Genomic DNA, 15290 nt, shown 5'->3' with positions numbered 1-15290 from the left:
GAATTGTGGAGGAAAATAATGTTTCCATCAGACATTTACCTATTCCAAAGACTGAAATATTGTTTGGAGATATATTTTATTCAGAAGTTAACATAAAATTTACAAATACTTAATGGTTTTAAAAATAATTTTTATAAGCCTTAGAACATAAAACTTAATTTTTGCCTGAGCCCAGTTTCCCACTTTATAAGAAACAAACAAAAACAGAATCAGTTAGCAGCAGTAATAAAATAGAAAAAATATGTATTCGGAAATGTTCACTCTAGCATATGAGTAAGGTAGTAATTTTTCTGAAAAGAAGTTGGAGGAGGAGAGGAGAAAAGAAAACAATCTAAACTCAATGAGAATTACTTCTGTTTTCCTCCTCCCTTCCTGCACACTTTTAACAGTGGTTCAACTCTGCTTTATCTTAGAGCATTTCTTAAAAATCTAAAGTGTACCTTAGGTGACAGAAGTACCCTTTTGGAAATTTATTTTCCAAAAGAAATGTTATTTATTTTAATATTATTATTTATTAGTTTGGTAGGAGTATTTTCTGAAATGTTCTATATTCTTCCTCATGCTAGGGCATGGCTGGTATAGGGTATAAGCAAGCTACTCAATTTGGGGCCCATCTATATATATAAAAGGCTAATATGCAAAGTGTCCCCGTGGGAGTTTGACCAGGAGACCAGAGTTCTATTGCTCGCTATGACGTGCGCTGACCATCAGGGGATGGTGCAGAACGAAGGGAGGCCCTAGCTAGCAGCTGGAAGGCCCTGATTGGCCCTGATCTCTGGCCAGGCCTAGGGACCCTAATCATGCATGAATTTCGTGCACCAGGCCTCTATTGTTATATAGAAAAAGAAAAGGCTTACCACCATGTTGCTGGAAGCCTATGCTTAGAAGAATTGGAGGAGCATACATTCCTGGGCCAGATGTGTGAGGTACTCTAGTTTACCAGCTTTCCAAGTCTCTTTTTAAGATTTTGTCCTAAGGATTTTGTTTCACTTAAGAAACTAGTAATTGTAGTGTTATCATTTTATCCTGCTTTTGAACCTTGCATCTAAAAGATTATTAGTAGTGTGAACGGGCAGATAACCAAGGCCTTTTCATTTGTAAGAAGAGATTTTCAACAATAGTTTATTTATCAGGTCTTCTTGGTACATAAACTCTGAGAAAATTCAGTAATCTGCTGTAAATTAGTGCCCAGCAGATATTCTCACCAAATATCCTTGCTCTTTTAAGAACATGAAGAAAAGTAGCTATTGCTATTGAGAAATGTTGTTGGAATGTAGAAAAATTTCCCCAAACCAATAGATGTTAAAAGTAGTATAACTTGATATCAATGTTACTATTAGACACTATTTTAAATAAGAAAACCTGGAATAATCCTATATAATAAAGAGCTAATATGCAAATGGTCATCACGCCCTCACGCCATCACGCCATAATGGCTCAGACACTCAACACTGGGGAGAGAGGAATAGGGACCAGCCAGGCTCTGACCCGGGAGAGGGACAAGTTGCCTACCCCGCAGTCCCAGGCACCAATGGCTGTGCCTGTGGGCTCGGGAGAGGGACAAGTTGCACGCCCCATGGTCCTGGGTGCCTGTGGCTGCGGCCCAGGCAAAATCGCCCACCCACAGTCCCCTGTGGCTGCAGCCAACCCAGGCAAAGCTGGCCTGAGTCCTGGGTGCCTGCTGTTGACCAGACGCAGGGAAGCCCGGGTCATGAGTGCCTGCGACCGGCCGGAGGAGGGAATCCTGGGTCCTGGGTGCGGGGTGAGGCAGAGGCGGTTAGGGCCAATCATGCCAGCAGGGGAGCAGCAGTTAGGGGCTATCAGGCGGTAGGGAAGCAGTTAGGGACAACCAGGCAGGCTGGCAGGTGAGCGGTTAGGAGCCAGCAGTCCCAAATTGTGAGAGGCAGTTGGACATCCCCCGAGGAGTCCTGGATTGGAGAGGGTGCAGGCTGGGCTGAGGGACCCCCTCCCCCCGGTGCATGAATTTTGTGCATCGGGCTTCTAGTATGTCTATATTTACCACCACTAACCTGTATCTTAGGTATTTTCTTCCTTTAAAGCTATTCGCTTTTTAATGCAAAGCCATGAGTCTGTAAAAATGTGTCAGTTGGATTTTTGATTAAATAATTGGATTTTTCATTTACTCATGTTTTAATTTTAAAAATACTTCTGACTGATCTTAAGCTGGCTACATGACAGCTTTGTTATTTTCCCTGTCTTTACTACCTCATTCTTCTTTCTCCCCTTGGCTCTGATAAATAGCCAATGACTTATTTGTTTGTTAGTTCCTTCATATGTGTGTATATCTATATATGAATATATGAATATATACATGAAACAACTACTATGTGTCAGAAAATGTGTCGTGTGCTGGATATAAAATAGTGTTCTGACAGATGTGAGCATAGGAGAGAAGAGAGACTTATAAGCACTTAACAGTTAGTAAGTGGTTGTAGAAAAGCTAAATCACTTCAGTAGAGGATGGGCTAAATAGATTATGATGTCTCTATGAAACAAATATTTTGTAGCTATATGTATCATATTTAGCTACATATAGAATATATGTAAGATGTAAATTTCAACACACACACACACACAAAAAAAAAACATTTCTAGAAAAATGCATGACACTCAGCAGTCATTGGCTCAACTGAGAGTCCATGCGGACTGGAATTGTTATTCATGATATGTAATCTTTAAAGAAGAAAGAAACCTCTATTCATGTATTATATCTTCACTAGAGGCCCAATGCACGAAAATTCGTGCAAGGATAGGCCTTCCTTCACCTGGCTGCTGGCACCGGCTTCCCTCCAGCCACCGGCTGGCACCTGGGACCCGGGTGGCTTCCCTCTGGCCCTGGCTTCATCGGGAAGGACGTCCAGAAGGACATCTGGTCTAATTAGCATACTACCCTTTTATTATTATAGATTGTAATTCTAAGTAAATAAGATTTAAAGAAAACATGCAGTACACCGAACAAGCAAAAAAGCAATTACACTTTTGTAAAAAAAAAAAAAAAAATCTGGGGGTAAAAACCTTGAATTATTGAAACAATCCCTTATTAACCTCATTTTAAGTTTTATCCAAATGCCTTTTAAAAAAATATTTTTTTATTGATTTCAGAGGGGAAGGGAGAGGGAGAAAAAGATAGACACATCAATAATGAGAATCATTGATCAGCTGCCTCCTTCACGCCCCCTACTAGGATCAAGCCTGCAACCCAGGCATGTGCCCTGACTGGGAATAAAACCTTGACCTCTTGGTTCATAGGGCAAAGGTCAATCATTGACCCACACCAGCTGGACCAAATGCCTTGTTTTAACAGGGTGTTATCCTATTTGAAGTGAGCACAGACAACTCCCTTTCCAGATTGTTCTGTTTTTGGGTGCTGAATGATGAAAGAATGGTCTAGTTTATACTTTTTACTTGTCAAAATAAACATGGTCACAGATTTTCTTAGAGAATTGAGCCTGAGACCTATTTAGTGTTGATATCACAGTATCTTACAGCTGAATTTGGATACAGATTATCCCATGTGATTTTTCTGTTAAAACTGACAATGTTACTTGATCCTTTTACTCATTTTGGAGTTCCATTTTGAATTTTTGCACATTACGTAAAAAAGAATAAATATAGCCACAAGAAGTGGTTCATTTGAATAAAATGATATTTTCTCTCAATAGAGAAAGGGCTGGCTCTTCCATCTATCTAATTTGACAGACTCTTGGCAAAGCTTGTGATTACATTTTGTGGTTTTGCTGGGAATATTTTAGTGCCATGAGTGGCCACTTAAAATTCTAAATGAAAAGCATTTGTAAGTTATTAAATATAATTTCAATTTTTAGCCAGTTTAGTTCATATTTATAAATAGTCCATATTTGTTAGTTGTAGTAGTTTATTGACAGGATGCCACTATTATAGAATCGTTTTATAGATTGTTTTCCGTTTTTTAAAAAATTTCTTTTTACTGGGTTAAATGATCTTATCATAGTAGCTCTAGTCCTATTTGGCAATGACTGAAATTTTAGGTAGATGATGAACAACCTTGGTAGCTCAGTAGGTTAGAGCACTATCCCCGTGCGTCAAGGTTGCAGGTTAGATTGTGGTCAGAATGCATACAGGAATCAGCCAATGAATGCATGAATGGGTGCAGCAGCAGCGAATCCATTTCTCTCTCTGTCTCTCAACTCAATAAGAGACATTCCAATTGATATTTTTATAACAATATTCTAATATGTAGTATTATATGATGCCAGAAGTTGGGAGTTAAATAGCAGTAATGATGAGCATCTGCTCAATTTTCATCTAGTTTTATTAAGGGACTAGAGGCCCAGTGCACGAAATACGTGAACTCGGTGGGGCGGGGGGCGGGGGGAGGGAGGTCCCTCAGCCTGGCCTGTACCCTCTCACAGTCTTGGAGCCTTCAGGGGATGTCCGAATGATGGTTTAGGCCTAAGCCAGTAGTCAGACATCCTTAGCATTGCCACAGAGGCAGGAGAGGCTCCTGCCACCGCCGCTGTGCTTGCCAGCTGTGAGCTAGGCTTCTGGCTGAGCAGCGCCCCCCCCATGGGAGTGCACTGACCACCAGGGGGCAGCTCCTGCGTTGAGCGTCTGCCCCCTGGTGGTCAGTGCACATCATAGCAACCGGTCATTCTGCCATTCAGTCAATTTTCATATTAGCCTTTTATTTTATAGGATGCCTCTGCAATTAAAGAGCATTTGTAATACATATATGAAGCCCAGAAAATAATATAATCCCATGCCTCTATTACTCATATTGAAAAAAATGTTGATATTTTGCCATATATTGCTTCAGGTTGCTGGAAAAAACACAGATACTACTCCCTTCCACAATCACATTTCCCTTCCTTCCTTCCCAGAGGTAATCACCGTTTTGAGTGTTGAATACCTCATATCCACACTTTTATTCTTTCTTATGTAAGTACTAGAGACCCGATGCACGAAATTCGTGTAAGGGGCTCGGCTCTCGCAGCCCCGACTTCATCCAGAAAGTCGTCTGGAAGGATGTCTAGAAGATCGTTTGGCTGTCCGGTCTAATTAGCATATTACGCTTTTATTATTATAGATGTATGCATGAAAATATGTCTTAAATGTTTTTAAAATTTACATGAGTGTATCATACTATATACATATTTATTCTTCTGTGACTTTTTTCATTCAACATTGTGGTATTCAAGCAAAATTATGTATGAGTGATACCTGTAGATACATCCATTTCTCTATTGATGAATATCTAGTTTCTCCTGTGTACATATGGTAGTTTCTTTAGGGTGATTACTTATGACACATGGCTGTCTTAATATATGTGCATCTTAAACTTTGGAGTGATTTCACAATATTTTGTAAGTAGATTGTTCTAACTTTATATCCTTACTTTTGGTATACATTATGGGCTGAATTGTGTGTGTGTATGTGTGTGTGTGTGTGTGTGTGTGTGTGTGTGTGTCCCTGCATTTATATATTGAAGCCCTCATCTCCAGTTAGAAGAGGACTTTAAAAGACATGATTAAGTTAAAATGAGGCCATAGGGGCAAGCACTAATCCAGTCTGACTGTTGTCCTTAGAAGAGGTTATTTGAATACACAAAAGAGACATCAGGGTGTCATTGACACAGAGGAAAGGCCATGTGAGCACACAGTTCAGGGGCCATGTGCAAGCCAGAGAGAGGCTTCCTTCCAACACCTTGATTTTTGGACTTTTAACTTTCATAATGGTGGAAAAATAAGTCTGTTGTTAAACCACCCACTTTATTTTATGGTAGCTCTAGCAAGCTAATACTATATATGAGAGTTCTAGTTTCTCTATATCCTCACCAACACTCAATATCACAATTTTTTTAAAGAATATGTTTTTATTGATTTTAGAGAGAGAGGAGGAAGGGAGAGGGAGAGAGATAGAAACATCAATGATGAGAGAGAAGCATTGATCAGCTGCCTCCTGCACTGGGTATCTAGCCCGAAACCTGGGCATGTGCCCTGACCGGGAATTGAACCCTGACCTCCTGGTTCATAGGTTGATGCCCAACCACTGAGCTATGCCAGTGGTTCTTAATTTTAAAAGGAATACTTATGCTTATTTGAGCAAAGGAATGTGATATTTACTATGAATTTTTTATAGATACTCTTTATCAAGTTAAGGATTTTACTTACCTTCCATTCCTTGCTAAGTGTATTATAATAAATGAATTTTGTCAAATGATTTTTTCTTCTGTTTTTATTGAGATTGTAATTTTATTTATTTTCTTTAATTTATTAAGGCAATAAATTTATATTAATAGCTTTTCTAATCATAAACCAACCTGGTATTATTGGAATAAAGTCTAGATAGTCATGATGTATTTTTAAAGCATTGCTATATTTATTAATATATCACTTATGATATTGAAAATAAGTTTTTAATTGAATTGACCTTTAATTTTCCTTTTCTTGACCTTATACTACTTCTATGTTAATCTTATACTAATTGCAGGAATGAAATTTTAGAAATTTCTCTCTTTTTATATTCCCTAGAAAACTTGTATTCCAGGACTATTTTATGAAAATGTATAAAACTCAATACAGTTATGCTGATCAGTACCATAAGCTGGGCTTTCAGGCTTCCCACGGTCACTGTTTGGGCTCCCAGGTCAGGCAGAGCCAGTGGCCATGAGCCACAGCAGGGCGAGGCTGCTGGCTTGGCTCTCTGCCTCAGTGGGGCTGTAGATGGGCCCCAGAGTTGGCCACAGCCTCTGGTTGGGCAACTTAGTAAGGCAGAGGCTGAAGGCTATGTTCAACAGTAGGGTGGTGTTGCTGGCTTGGCTTTCTGTCTGGAGGGGACTATAGAATTAGCTCTGTGGCTGTCTTGGGTCCCTGGCTAGGTTTCCCTGTTAGGTTGGGCTGAGGGCTACGCTTCACTGTTGTGTAGAGCTATGGCCTTGCTTTCCTGTTTTAGCAGGCTGTAGGGTGTGCTGTGCAGCCACATGGCATCTTTGGCCACTTACTTTGGGCTGTAGGATGTGTTACATGGTTGCCTTGCATCTCAGGCCAGACTTCCTCCTTCAGTGGGGCTAGAGACGCAGGGGTGGGCAAACTTTTTGACTCGAGGGCCACAATGGGTTCTTAAACTGGACCGGAGGGCCAGAACAAAAGCATGGATGGAGTGTTTGTGTGAACTAATATAAATTCAAAGTAAACATCATTACATAAAAGGGTACGGTCTTTTTTTTTTTTTTAGTTTTATTCATTTCAAATGGGCCGGATCTGGCCCACGGGCCGTAGTTTGCCCTATGCTCTTTCAACAAGACAGCCATCTGGCTGGTGACCCAAACCAGGCAGAATTGCCAGTTAAACTCCTTATCCAGTTGGGGCCACTGGCTCAGCTATGCAAATGACCAGAGCCACTAATTGGAATATCCTCTGAGGCCCCACCTCTGGCAGGAACACAGTTTGCCCAGATCCCTGTACTTGTTGTGAGCTCCTCCTCCTCTATCTCTAGCTAACTTTCCCAGTTATCTCCATGAGGCATACTTAGTGGGCCTCCCAGGAATCATGCAGAATGCTAGGGAAGCTTGATGTCCAGCTTGCGCTCTCCTTTCCCACCGGAGAAACTGCAGGCCCAGGGGGACCCCTCCCTGCAGCACTGCGCTGACCTGGGGGAGGAGCAATGTGGGCAAAGGGAAGCTGCTCCTCCTTCCTCATGCCGGTTTTGTAGTCCAAGGGATTGCTTTAGCCTTACCCCTGTGTGCCGGGATCTTTACAAAGGTATTTTGTCTATGAATAGTTGCTAGTTGCTCTTCCCCTGAGAGGGAACCACCTATTTGTCATCTATCTGACATCAGTTTCCTGGTTCAAGTTTTATCAAACTATTGTTTCATTCATTGTGCCTAGATTTTCAGTTGTTTCAGGCATAATGGAAGGTATGATCTCTGTTATTGCATCTAGGTCAGAAGATGTTCTGTATATTTTTTGCAGTGAGTATGATTAAAAAGCCAAAAAAACCCACATAATTCTCTAAATATTCACATAGAGACTTTTCTTGCAGATTGACTCTTCTAATTGGGGTTTGGAAAAAACGGTCCTATGTGTACTTTTTTTTTTTTTTTACATTGAATTTTCTATTTTTTATAAATCTACAGTTTACCCATAGTTGGATTAGATTATTGTATATAATAATGTAATATAAATCACTGATGCATTTTTGTTTTATTGGAATTAGATTATATTTAGTACTTAATGGAACGCTGCTGAAAAGATCTTATGCTATTTTTCATGCCTGTTTTCCCTTCTTATTCCACTAATATATGAAGAAATGAGATAAAAAGGAGAACTTAGACATATCTTTCTTTTGTATTACTAATTTGTGTTCTGGAAAAAAGGACATCCTTGTCCTGTGGCATATTGCTGCCAAAATAAATTTCCGAAGGTAATAATTTTATTCTGTTTTAAAATTATTTCTTAAAAACCAGTCATCTAATTCAGAAAGAGAGTAAGAGCCAAGTTTTAAAAACTATATACTAGGAAATGCTTCATTTATAAGTGTATACATATTTGTGCTCATAATTGTGCACTTAACAACTCTATTCATTTTATCATTATTCACTTTGTGTATATAAAAATGAAGGCTTTTTAATTCAAATTCTGTGGCCTGGGACACTCATGATTGGGACATGGTTATATTTCATGCTTCTGTTCAGTGTTAATGCATACAGTTTCATGGAAAATTATAGAATATCTTATTTACTCTGGTATAGCTATAACAAAGGGTTATTTACTTAACATGTATTCTGAAGGGGTATAAGTAATTAAGAGTTAATTTGGCTTCATCTGTTATATAAAAGATGTTAGAAAAGCTATACAAAAATCTGTATTGGAGTCTTTGCATCAGAGGACTAAGTTGACATCTGAATTGAAGTTCTGCCAAGTATAATTTAAAAACTATGTTTCCTTAAAATGATTGTGATGGTTAAAATAGATATCCTAGACATTTTGAGATTACAGTTCATCTCTAAAATGACTGAGCCCAGATACAGTAGTCCTGATAAAGTTTATTGACAGACACTGTGCTAATAGATTTTAGAAGAAAAAATAGTCATTATTTAGTCTAAACAATAATTTTGTAAAATCATATATATATTATATATATAATATATATAATATATATAGACTAGAGGCCCAGTGCACAAAAATTTGTGCACTGGCGGGGGAGGGGGTGTCCCTCAGCCCCACTTGTGCCCTCTCACAGTCTGGGACCCCTTGGGAGATAACAACCTGCTGGCTTAGACCCACTCCCGGGTGGCAAAGGGCAGGCCCAATCCCTAGGTGCCTGCCCTGCAGCCCCTGGTCAGGCTCAGAGCAGGGCCGATTGGGGAGTTGGGGCACCGCCCCCTGTCATGCACAGAGCAGGGCGGATCAGGAGGGTGCGATGCCACCCTCAGTCACGCTCAGGGTAGGGCCGATTGGGGGGTTGGGGCGCTGCCCCCGTCACACTCAAGGCAGGGTCGATGGGGAGGTTGCAGCACCACCCCCTGTCACGCATAGAGCAGGGTGGATCAGGGGGTTGTGGTGCCACCCCTGTCACATACAGAGCCGGCCGATCAGGGGGTTGGGGCGCTGCCCCCTGTCATGCACAGAGCAGGGCCCATCAGGGGGGTTGGGGCTCCGCACCCTGTCACACATAGAGCAGGGCCCATCAGGGGGGTTGGGGCTCCGTCACTGTCACACACAGAGCAGGGCCGATCAGGGGGTTGGGGAGCTCCCCCCTGTCATGCACAGAGCAGGGCCGATCAGGAGGTTGTGATGCCACCCTCAGTCACACTCAGGGTAGGGCCAATTGAGGGGTTGGGGCGCCGCCCCCTGTCACACTCAAGGCATGGTCGATGGGGAGGTTGGGGCACCGCCCCGTCACCCACAGAGCAGGGCCGATCAGGGGGTTGGGGCACTCCCCCCTGTCACACTCAGGGCAGGGCCGATGGGGAGGTTGCGGCTCCACCCTGTCACACACAGAGCAGGGCCCATGGGGGGGTTGGAGGGCCGCACCCTGTCACACACAGAGCAGGGCCGATCAGGGGGTTGGGGAGCTCCCCCCTATCAGGCACAGAGCAGGGCTGATCAGGGAGTTGGGGCGCCTTCCCCTGTCATGAACAGAGCAGGGCGGATAGGGAGGTTGTGGCCCCGCCCACTGTCACACACAGAGCCGCAGGGCGATCAGGGGGTTTGGGTGCTGCCCCCTGTCACACTGATCCCGGTGCTGGGAGGCCTCTCAGCTCCACTGATCCCGGTGCTGGGAGGCATATTACCCTTTTACTATATAGGATAGAGGCCTGGTGCACGGGTGGGTGCTGGCTGGTTTGCCTTGAAGGGCGTCCTGGATCAGGGTGGGGATCCCCACTGGGGTGCCTGGCCAGCCTGGGTGAGGGGATGATGGCTGTATGCAGCTGGTCACACACCCTTCAGGGTGGGGGTCCCTACTGGGGTGCCTGACCAGCCTGGTTGAGGGGCTGAGGGCTGTTTTCAGGGTGGGGGTGACTGAAACTCCCAACCGCTCCTTTTTTTTCTTTCTTTTTTTTTTTATTCTGGGCCAGCTTTAGCTTTGAGGCTTGGCTCCAGCTCTTAGGCTTCCGCTGCTGAAAGCAGGTTTCTGGCCTTTGATTGCCTTCTGTATTTGAAACAATGTTGCGATCCTGCTGGCTGAAGCCCGGCGGATTAAAGCAGGTTTCTGGGGTTTTGTTTAGCGTGTATATTTGTAACATAGTTGCTTAGAGTTGCAGCTCAGAGGCCTGCAGCTGCAGGCGGGGAACATTGGAGTCCTCCGTCACTGAAGCAAGCAAGCCTCATGTTAGTTTCAAGCTGCCTGGCTGCCGGCCGCCATCTTGGCTGGCAGTTAATTTGCATATTGCCCTGACTAGCCAATGGGAAGGGTAGCGGTCGTACGCTAATTACCATGTTTCTCTTTTATTAGATAGGATAATACACACACACACACACACACACACACACACAGATTATCATGACTACCTGATGTTTGTAGGCAAATTAGCTATAGTTTCGCACTGAAGTTGCTAGAGTGCCAGACCATTATAAATAGGGAAGCAGGTTGTTTACCACGACAACAGAAGTGATTTTTTTCTGAAGATATGGGTAAACAACTCCTTTGAATGTGGGATATATATATATATGTGTGTGTGTGTGTGTATGTATAATATATATATAACTATAATATATATATTATACATACACACACACACACACACAAACATATTTTAGTTTCCTATTGCTACTGTAACAGATACCAAAGACTGTGATTTAAAACAATATAAATTATTCCCTTACATTTGGGGGCGGGGAGCAGATGTCCAAAATGAGTTTCACTAGGGCAAAACCAACCTTTTTAGCAGGGCCACAGTCTCTAGAGAAACTCTAGGGGAGAATCTGTTTCTTTCCCTTTTCTAGCTTCTAAAGGTTCATTTCTTGCATTGGTTGCTCATGATCCCTTCCTTCATTATCAATGCTATTAACCACACTAACTTTTCCTTTTTTGTAGTAAAATCTTCATCTGTGCTCATATATTGGGTAATTGTGCACCTAACACTTTTGAATTCAACTTCATGATCCTTCCCCAGGCCTGCAGTCAGAGAATTGAAAGGATCAGCATTTCCAATACTTTGTGATAGCAACCCTTTGATTACAATTTTGGCTGACCTAGGTAATGCAAGACTGTCTCCCTACCTGAAGATCCTTAACTTAAGTCGTACATTTAAAGTTTCTTTTACCATGTAAAGAAGCTTTCCAAAATTAAGATGTAGATATCTTTTATGGCCCAAATGGAGGACAAAATGCTGCCAAAAGTCACATAAAACAAAACATGTTAGAAACCAGTACAGTTGGGAAAGAAGTTTTATGGATGGATTGATAATATAAGCAAGGGATCCTGGAGTTCTTACACTATGTTCCAAAATTTTGTATTATTGACTGATTTTTTTTTTCTGATACAAACAAATGGGACATTAATCTTCAGTTTTTTCCTGATATACTTCATCTTCTACTCTTGTCCTGCCCTATAAAACCAATACTTAGTAATATAAGGTCATGCATTCATAAATTGGAGCACAGATTTACACAGCTTGATATTATGCTTAATTTAGAAATAATTTACATTTGATATTTGAACATAGACACATGTTCAGATATGTACTTTCATATTTCCTTTAAATCTTTTCGTCACCCTCTTTTTCACCTTTGTTATTCTCAACACTAATGAAGGATTGACCACTTTGCCACTGATGGCAGTTTTTCTAAGCAATATTATTATAATTTTTTTAGGAGAGAATTCTAAAGGTTCCTTAAGTCCTAGGAGATCTCAGAGCTAAATTATTATCATTATTATTATTTTTTTGATGAGGGATCATGAATTTATTTACTCAATCATCTACACACCAGGTGGCTGAGCCTGGATGGCTCCAGCCGAGCTAGATTATTTTTTGCTGTTATTATTCAGTATCATTCCAGTGTTTACATTTTATTGTATACCTTTGGAGAGAAAATTTTACTTGGTACTTCTAATATATGGCTCAGTGACTTCTACATTTTCCAGTAAGTATGTTTTAGCATGTAACTTTGTTAAGCGTGTATTTTGTTACATAATTTATAAGGTCGATGTTTACATTTTTCTTTCCTGAACTACAGGATACCAGAAGGCCCCGTTGATCAGGGGCCAGCTTCTGGAAGGATTCGTGCTTTAGAAGAGCAGCTTGTGAAGGCCAAAGAGCAAATTGAAAATTATAAGAAACAAACTAGAAATGGTAGGTGATTATACAGTATATTTCTCTCCTCGATATATTGATATTAGTACCAATAATTGAAAATTTTATTTCATCAAAATATTGGAAATGCTGATACTCCTAATTCTTTGACTGCAGGTCTGGGGAAGGATCATGAAATTCTGAGGAGGAGGATTGAAAATGGAGCTAAAGAGCTCTGGTTTTTTCTACAAAGTGAACTGAAGAAATTAAAGAATTTAGAAGGAAATGAACTCCAAAGACATGTGGATGAATTTCTGTCAGATTTGGGACATCATGAAAGGTACACTTTTTACTTTACATTTCATTTGGGCTTTGGTAAAAATTATAATCTAAGAATGGGAAGCTGGAACTTTTGGTAATTTCACTGTTGGATGGTAAATGATGCCTACCATAGTTAGGAGTAGGAGAATACCTGAGATCTCAAAGGATAATAATTGCCAGATGTAGTTCATCAACTAAAAATATATCACGGGATGATATTATTTAAAACATATTTCTAGTCTGGCCCGTTGTGACTCAATGGTTGAACATTGACCCATGAACAGGAGGTCAAGGTTCAATTCCTGGTCAGGGCACATTCCTGGGTTGTTGGCTCAATCCCCTTTAGAGGGTGTGCAGGAGAAAACCGATCAATGATTCTCTCTCATTATTAATGTTTCTATCTCTCTTTCCTTCTCTCTTCCACTGTCTGAAATCAATTAAAATATATTTAAAAAGTAAATAAATAAAACATTTTTATAAATCTCTATACCCTAAGTAAATTCTGAAGGTAGTGGCATAAGCCAACAATACTTTGGAAATCTGTAAATTTCCTTCATATACAATCGATATTTGAAGTGGAGTCTGCAGTTTTATATTATAATATACTGGAACTCATGCTGAGCTGGCAATTACTAGTATGTTTCTAATTCAGACATTAAAAACATTAAAATAGCCTCTTTTTAGGGTTTGTAATTAAAGATGAACAGGTTTTTGATAAAAGGGATCATTCTGTTGCATTCAGTTGCTAGAAAGAAGAACCTGAAATCTGCCTAATTCTTCTGTTTGCACTTTTTTTTTTTTTAAATAACACAGTTTATTACATAGAAAAGAAAACATTTTGGTGCTGGTGTGTTTATGCAGAGCAAAATGTATCTGAGAATCATTATAAATACAGTTGAAAACTGTCCTTGGCCCTATTATATTTATGTCTATATTCCCAGTAGGACTGTAATGGCAATTACTGTCTCATTAGTGAACAATAAATGAAAAATTGTTCTATTAACACAACCTACCACTGTGAAGAGAAAAAGAGTTACCCTATTACAATAGGATTCATATATATTAACATCATTAGCAATATTGCAGTGATTTTGAAATACTGACCTGCTGTTTTATTTAAGTGAAATTACAAATAAAATCTATTAGTTTATTTGACTCATTTTAACATTAATGAATCTACAGAAGTAAGACAGTTTGAAATCAAGGTACATTGAATTATTATGCCATTGGACAGGCCCTTTGAAATTTTTAGCCTAGTTTGCAATCAAGTAGTAGTTAGACCATTAGACCAAATGATGACTAAATCTGCCCTTAATGCTTCTCTACCTTCAAGCTAATTCTAGGTACCAAGATTCTGTTAATTGGAGCTGTGTGTTTGCATGCTTTACTTATTGCAGTTTTATGGGGAAATCCAACTCCGAAGAGGATTTGAGTTGGGTAAACTGTGGTATTTAAAGGAGAATTTTGATTCTTGACTTCTGATGGAATGTTTAAAGTTTGGGTGATTTAATTAAATTACTTGAGAATCAAAGTACTTATTTAAAGAATTATTTTCTACATATATTTTGTTACCAAATGTAGAAACAACATACAAATGAAAAACGTTAGGCCCTGGATACTTGATGTACGGTAAATCAGTGTTACATTTTTGTAAGTTGAATTATGATTCCTGACACTACCTTTTAGTATATGTTAAATAATAACATTGAATTGGATTACACATTATAATAATACTAGGGGCCCGGTGCACGAAATTCGTGCACTGGGTATGTGTGGGGGAGAGTGTCCCTCAGCCCAGCCTGCCCCCTCTCACATACTGGGAGCCCTCAGGCGTTGAGCCCCATCACCCTCCAATCGCAGGATCGGCCCCTTGCCCAGGCCGGACCCGCAGCTGCAGCGGCCTCACGATCGTGGGCTTCCCTTTAGGCCCAGGCAAGGGACCCCTAGCACCTGGGACTGCCAGCTTCGACCGTGCCCAGCTCCCATCGCTGGCTCCACCCCTACTTCCTGCTATCACTGGCCAGGGCGGAAAAGGCACCTGATTCTCCGATCATGGCTGGGGGGCAGGGCAAAGGCGACCCCAAGGCCGCCTTTGCCCTGCCCCCCAGCTCTTAGCTCCCCCCTGGGTTTCCAATCACTGTCAGTGGCAGGGGGCTTCTTCCTGCTTTCCCTTTCGCCTCCCTGCATTGTGCCTACATATGCAAATTAACCGCCATCTTGTTGGCAGTTAACT

General features: G+C 41.0%; 1 protein-coding gene across 9 annotated transcripts in view; it reads left to right on the top strand.

The window, feature by feature from the left end:
• FUT8 (fucosyltransferase 8) overlaps positions 1 to 15290 on the top strand; it is a 238012-nt gene that overhangs the window by 147292 nt on the left and 75430 nt on the right. For all 9 annotated transcript variants that reach the window (XM_059693336.1, XM_059693370.1, XM_059693389.1 and 6 more), the window contains 2 exons: positions 12681 to 12796; positions 12914 to 13076. In XM_059693336.1, the coding sequence (XP_059549319.1) occupies positions 12681 to 12796; positions 12914 to 13076 (279 nt within the window). The remainder of the gene's footprint in view (positions 1 to 12680; positions 12797 to 12913; positions 13077 to 15290) is intronic.

This window comes from Myotis daubentonii, chromosome 1, assembly GCF_963259705.1.
Source record: "Myotis daubentonii chromosome 1, mMyoDau2.1, whole genome shotgun sequence".
In the NCBI taxonomy this organism is placed as follows: Eukaryota; Metazoa; Chordata; class Mammalia; order Chiroptera; family Vespertilionidae; genus Myotis; species Myotis daubentonii.
The sequence above is the reverse complement of the archived record's forward strand: the minus strand, read 5'-3'. Positions and strand labels throughout refer to the sequence as shown.